General features: G+C 35.6%; 1 protein-coding gene across 1 annotated transcript; it reads right to left on the reverse strand.

The window, feature by feature from the left end:
• Nucleotides 1–2755: 2755 nt before the first annotated feature.
• Nucleotides 2756–6154, reverse strand: LOC145782537 (uncharacterized). The gene is made up of 2 exons (XM_082594341.1): nucleotides 5830–6154; nucleotides 2756–4088 (listed from the first exon to the last, which is right to left on the reverse strand). The coding sequence occupies exons 1-2, from the start codon at nucleotides 6038–6040 to the stop codon at nucleotides 3961–3963; spliced, it is 339 nt and encodes a 112-aa protein (XP_082450467.1). The 5' UTR covers nucleotides 6041–6154; the 3' UTR covers nucleotides 2756–3960.
• Between the last annotated feature and the right edge of the window lie 455 nt (nucleotides 6155–6609).

The following is a 6609-nucleotide window of genomic DNA, read 5'->3' on the forward strand; positions in this document are numbered from 1 at the left end:
GAAAATTAAAAGATAAAATTTTGTTGTACCTGTACGATATGGTACATACTGTTAAAATTTGAGATCGTATAAACGATGATTAGCAAAGTTACAAGACTATACCACAATGATGTCAAATTTTTTGAAACACCCTGTACTTTAACTTTGCATTACTGTTCACCCCTTACCAGTATGTCTTCGTCAATTCCAATCTTTGACTATAATCATGTAATAGTATTTATAACCAGGGCGGAGACTTGTACACCAGCTCAATCAATCAATCAATCAATCATTGAATTCTCGAAGCTTAACTTACCGAGCCTTGCTGCATAAATTTTAGCCCAGGCAACAGGTAAAGAATTAAATTTTCAATATGATGAACATAAAACTTTTTGAAAATAGCTTTACTTCCTCTTTTTCTCTGGCGGTTGGACGACAAGTACAAAGAAGTGAATTAGCCTAGCCGAATCATTGTCTTGAATCTTGATGTAGAAGTTTTACAGTGTTGCCAGACTCCTTCGGAAGAATTGCCCCACAACCCTAGCAAAAATTCGCCTGAGAGAGAAACCTTTTATTTTGTCTGCTTCGAAAAAAATTTATTCCTGACGTAAATTTATTCCAGCAATATTTTTGTACCAAAGGGCAACCACAAAGCTCTCTTGTCAAGTTCAGTTTAAGTTCAGTTTATTTTTTGTTTTTGTTGGCGAAAAAGAAAGACACAAAAAGCAAAAACACAATAAACACAAGTAAGAAAACAAATCAATAGCTTTTTTTCCCTTAGCTTTTTTTCCCACTTTTGATAAACACAAGTAATTCGCACAACAAGGATGGCAGCGAAAGACCAAAAGGTCAAGAAAATGCGATCTCAAAAACACCAATCGTGCCATATTTTAAACTGATTTTCTTATTTTGGCATCAATTACGTTATATGCGTGTCAACTATAGTGTAACTATCTTTTAGCCAGTAGTAATTGCTTACGTGTTGGATACAATAATTGTTACAGATGTTGTTTAATCTGCAGAGACGATGCAGCATCACCTCTGCATTCGTTGATAACATTACCACAACTTTTCAAGCTCTCGATCGTAAAAAATTATAAAATAAAAAATTTAAAAAATTATATCAGTTTGTAACCCGATGCAACTTGTCTTCCAATCAATGACTTCAACGATCGGAAACCTCACTCTGTCAATCTCGGTAACCGGCCTGCGTCAGTGATTCAAAGCCTCTACCTACGTCTACAAGTATGCGAAACTGCCAGGATTAAGCTCTTTAAGAAGCTTTCCCAGTCCGAAGATAAAAATTCAATTAATCAATGGATTTATGAACTAATGCGAACAGACTGTTATTATCAATCTTTGTATTTGGTAGCTATAGGTTACATTACGACACAGCTCTTTGGAGTTAAGAACCGTATCTAGTTTGTTTTTATTTTTTGTTTGATTGTAATCAGGGCCGGATTTAGCTGATGGGGGCCCGGGGCACTTTTAAATCAGGGGGCCCCGTGCAAAAAAAATTTTCGCGCCTACGGCGCGAAAACCCGCTTTTACGTCTAGGCTGCATTACCATTAATCCATTACTGCACAGCATTTTTCAGGAACTTCAAAGGCTGAAAGAAAGAAAAAAAAAAACAACACAAAATCACATTTTTCCACGTAGAGAGCCCTTCAAAAGTCGGGGGGCCCGGGGCACCTGCACCCTCTGCCCCCCTATAAATCCGGGCCTGATTGTAATATGGACAATCTTGAGTCTGATGCAAATAACAAAAATAAAAATAAATAACATTTTGTCTCTTCTACCTTTTTCTAGACCTCTGCCATATGTTTGGCATACGGTAGGCTATATTATTTTTCGTTGTGATGGTCAGAAATAAAAACATAGGCTACTGAACTTTAGCACAGTAGTCTTTTACTTTCTGGAACCTTTTTCTAAAACTCAATTGTAGAGAAACATCAACTAAAATTTTTAAAGCCATTTCTGGCATTTCAATCAGTTCCATTTCTGTAGAAGACGTGTTTGTAACAAACGGATGGCGAACTAGACAACCATATCACTGACCACACATTGATTGACAAGGATATTAAAACATGCTTTAAATCTGGCTTGCAACTCCTTGCAATTTAATTTTGCATTTTTCAAATTTGTGGTCAGAACGTAGGCTACTTTTCAAAAGATCGTAGGTTCTCATTTTGACACTGATAAAATGACAGGTTTTCGACATTAGCCTATGTCTCTTTGAAAAAGTTTGACTTTGTTTAAAAAACTTAAAACCATTTGAGCTGTAGCCTATCTGATGTAAACTTTTGAGTTATGAACTGGAAGAGCTACAAAAATATGTCGGAAAACCGCAGTTTTCCCACTGCTGCCATAGGGAATAGGCCAACCAGGAGCTGTTTATGCTCTGGTCTAGATCTGTACAACACCCGACCCGCGCGGCCCGAAATATGATTCAAATATATTTCACAATTAAGCTACATTCTGTAATAATAACCTTTTGGTTTATAACTTCGATTTTAAATAAGTAGCCTAAGTTATAAATTAATTTCTTTCAATACAACAATGAAATATAGTGTTGCACGCTCTTGTGGAAGTTAAGCTACCTTCAGAACGATTAGGTTTTTTTTCTTGCTATCTGAATACGTTGAATCAAGTTCGTACGTTCAATTGTTTGAAAATGACTAATTTTCTGGCAGGAAACAGAGTAGCTAAGCTTAGCCTATTCTATAATAAGCTAAATGACAAAATGATCACGTTGAAAACTTGCTTTTAACCCTTAGAAGGTTGGGCTCCTGGAGTCTTGCTCAGTTTGGGGGGGGGGGGGGGCTGTCGATTCTTCTTATGCTTTAGGAGTGATATCTCTGTTATTTTTTAAGGCACGGTTTTAAAATTTGGGATTCATTTTGCAAAATTATTCACGCTGAGCATATCTGAAAATTAAAACTATGTGAATTTTAGAACTGCTCATATACGTTGAAATGTTGAGGTGATTTATGACGTTTGGATTATTTGGTATCTTTAGTAGAGTAATGAAGAACATGCATTGCAATGTTGTGATTAAATTTTTTTACATCATCTCAATTTGAATTATTTGATTAACGAGACATGGGCCAAATTAATTACTTTCATCCAGCTGGTGGGAAAAATTTTGAACAATGGAGTATGAAATATTTCAGAGGATGTGCTGAGAAATGCCTTATATCTCAATTTATAACCTTTATTCGCTCAAAATTTCAGCTCAATAGAGGTGAATAAAAGTTAGGAAAAGTCAAGAAATCTCGTAGTCGCAACCTCAGTGGTTTTAGAGATACAACTGTTGATACAAAAAAGTTGAATTGACAGCCTCCCCCCCAACCTTCAAAGGGTTAAAACCCATGTAGCCTAGTTATTTTACCGCAAAAAAAATACACCAAAGAGTCTTGATAAAATCATAAAGTTATTGTAATATGAAAATGTGATTATCTTGTCCCACTTTTCCCTATATACTGAAAAAAGTTTTTAAAGTTAAATGTGATTAATTCCCATAAATTTACGTTAAGTTACAATAAGCGATATCATATAAGGGTGAATAGACAACGCTGAAATTGATGCTTTTGATGCAGTTGTGATTTTAGTTTAACTTTTAGTTGACACAAATTCATAAAAATAATTCTTATGAAATCAAAAAAATATAAAGAGCTCAGCAGAATGTAGACACCACACTGATGTTCAGCAAACGTTTTCAAAACTAAACTGCCTCCATCTTCTGTGCAGTATAATATATATAACTTATATAAATTTATAGCACTGAAGATGAACACAATTTAGTTTTCGAAGCGCTTGCTGAACATGAGTTTAGTATCTGCACTTTGGGCTCTTTGTTTTTTTCATTAGGCTACATTAACTGAACGTTTCAACCGATTTACTTCTAATTAAAATTAGGAAAAGCTTAATACTGTCATATAGAAAACTCAAAAAATATTACTGCTATTCGAATCAAATTGTCACTTATACCATTCAAATACGAACAACAGCAAAAACACAATTAAGAACAAAGAAACAGTCAAAACTACATTTGGTGCGTTTGTTCGGTCACAGGTGTCGTCATGGATATGCCAGCTTTTGTATAAATCTAGAAAAGTATGCAAAAAATAACATTTACAATTATAATAATACCATTAGGTGATAATTTAACATCGAACAAAGGTCATTGCAGATCATCATCGTCATCATCAGCCAGTGGGCGTACCCGGATGCCATCAATGTAGTAGGCTAAAAATTACCAATCAGAGATGTTTCATTAACATAATGAATATTATAATAAATTGAAATTAACACCGTAACATAGTATATATTCTAAACCTAAATCACATGTGACCGTAACATTCTCAAGTAATTCAACCGTAAAGGTTTACATGTAAATTGCAGTCTACTATATTATTTTGTGTCAAGATTGTAATCTAAGCTATCTACAGGAGATTTTAGAGAGTATAATCTTTAATATTGTACTTATAAATTTGGCCTAGTACTTAGCGGCGTAGCCAAGGGGGGGGTTTTGGGGGTTACAACCCCCCCCCCCTTTGGCACGCGTGTGACGTCACGATATTGAGAATGATGCTTTCAGTCTAATAAAAAATTGCCTAGTTTTAAACAAAATTGCATTAAAAGAGCGAGTTTTGCCAATACCAAACATTCAAACATCTCAGCCAGGAATTAGCAACAAGAAAACACAGAGACTTAGCTTTATTTCCAAAAAATGCCGAAGAAAACATGATCTTATCCTTTTGCTATGCTACCAGACAGCACCATTTTACAGGAATATTCGTAACCACATTTTTGTTGAAAATACTCTCAGAATGCACCAAATTCAAAGTAATTTTTCAAAATTTTCTGTGGGAGGCCCCCCAGACCCCCCGCCGCTGGGTGGTCAAAACCCCCCCCTTTCAAAATTCCTGGCTACGCTACTGCTAGTACTAATGTACACCACTTTGAAGTAAATCTATCCTATGGTGCTTTCCATTTTTTTTGTAGATCTGCTACAGCTACGAGGTCAAGCTATTCATGATAGTAATACTGTATTTTTGAAATTGTCCGAAGTCAAATTTTGTTCGACGTAAAATCGATCGATCTCTGATTCGCTTCAATAAAACTTTTCAATGAAGGATTTTATTGTTTCCTTTCTTTAACCATGAAAATGTCAAGCTGCAATGACTCTGTTTAAAAGTATAAGTATTAAACACCCGTCGTACCATGACATCCAGGCAGTAGCGTAGCCAGGAATTTTGAATGGGGGGGTTCTGACGACCCAACGGCGGGGGGTCTGGGGGGCCTCCCCCAGAAAATTTTGAAAAATTACTTTGAATTTGGTGCATTCTGAGAGCATTTTCAACAAAAATGTAGGTATGAATATTCCTGTAAAATGGTGCTGTCCGGTGGCATAGCGAAAGGATAAGATCATGTTTTCTTCGATATTTTTCGCAAATAAAGCTAAGTCTCTATGTTTTCTTGTTGCTAATTCCTGGCTGAAACGCTTGGTATTGGCAAAACTCGCTCTTTTAATGCAGTTTTGTTAAAAATTTGGCAATTTTTTTTTAGACTGAAAGCATCATTCTCAAGCATAAAAAAACTGAAAGCATCATTCTCAATATCGTGACGTCACACGCGTGCCAAAGGGGGAGGTTGAAACCCCCAAGACCCCCCCCCCCTTGGCTACGCCACTGCATCCAGGAAATGAGACAAAAAAGAGCAGAAAGAAGAAGAATTGGGTAAAATATCCCTTTATTGATTTTGCAATGGTTAACTAAATTGAATACTTTTAAGTTGTTAATTGTTTATTTTTTTCTTATGTCAAAAAACTGCCACAACACAATTACCTTCTTGCGTCACAGTGACTGCTGTGAATTCTCGTTTCGTTTGATTTGATACAATGAGGAAGGATGTTTCCTCATTGCTGCTCTGTGACGTGGTTTCTTCGATCTTGTCAAGTGCATAACAAACTGGAGCTACGTTTTTGACGTTTTCATCGCCCTTTTGACCCGCCGCTTTGGAGTAAGGATTTTGACTTTTCATCCCGGTCGGATTCATTCTTTTCTTGAGTTGAATTGGACATTTATGTGAAATAAATATGACGCATTTATTACGCCTCACAATTACTATTTACTCAATGGAGAATGGCTGATTAATTAAACAAAAGTATCAGGCAAAACTGTAAGACGAATAAAATTGATAAAAATATAAAAAACCCAAAGTGAAGATATCAAGCAAACGAAATGTCTTCTGACAGGTGTCAAACCCACAACTTTATCCATTTTTAGCTGTTTATGATTGAACTGACTCGTGTGAAAATAAATTCCTTTGCATTACAAAGTAAAGACAATAAGCTTGTATCTAGCAAACGCTTCAAAAACTGGACTTGTTTTAATAATTTAGCTTTCGAAAAATTTGCTAAGCATGATTGTCGTGTATTCCTTTTAAGTTCTTTAATTTTTGATTAAATTGACCAGGCGTTCTAATCAACAGCACAGGTTTTAGAAAATATATGTTCTGACGTGAAAAATATCCCTGTGGTACTTATGTTTATATTCGGTATTTGCAAAAGACACACATTGCTATTCACTGTTTTGGCTGCCTATTTAGTATTTATTTTCTTTCCA

Source organism: Aplidium turbinatum, chromosome 13 (genome assembly GCF_918807975.1).
Source record: "Aplidium turbinatum chromosome 13, kaAplTurb1.1, whole genome shotgun sequence".
NCBI classification, from domain to species: domain Eukaryota; kingdom Metazoa; phylum Chordata; class Ascidiacea; order Aplousobranchia; family Polyclinidae; genus Aplidium; species Aplidium turbinatum.

Bases quoted from the DNA above. Each gene is read 5' to 3' on its own strand.
- LOC145782537 (XM_082594341.1), bottom strand. From the start codon at position 6,040: ATGAATCCGACCGGGATGAAAAGTCAAAATCCTTACTCCAAAGCGGCG. The intron at 4,089-5,829 runs GTAATTGTGTTG...ATACTTTTCTAG, and splicing joins AGTCACTGTGACGCAAGAAG to ATTTATACAAAAGCTGGCAT.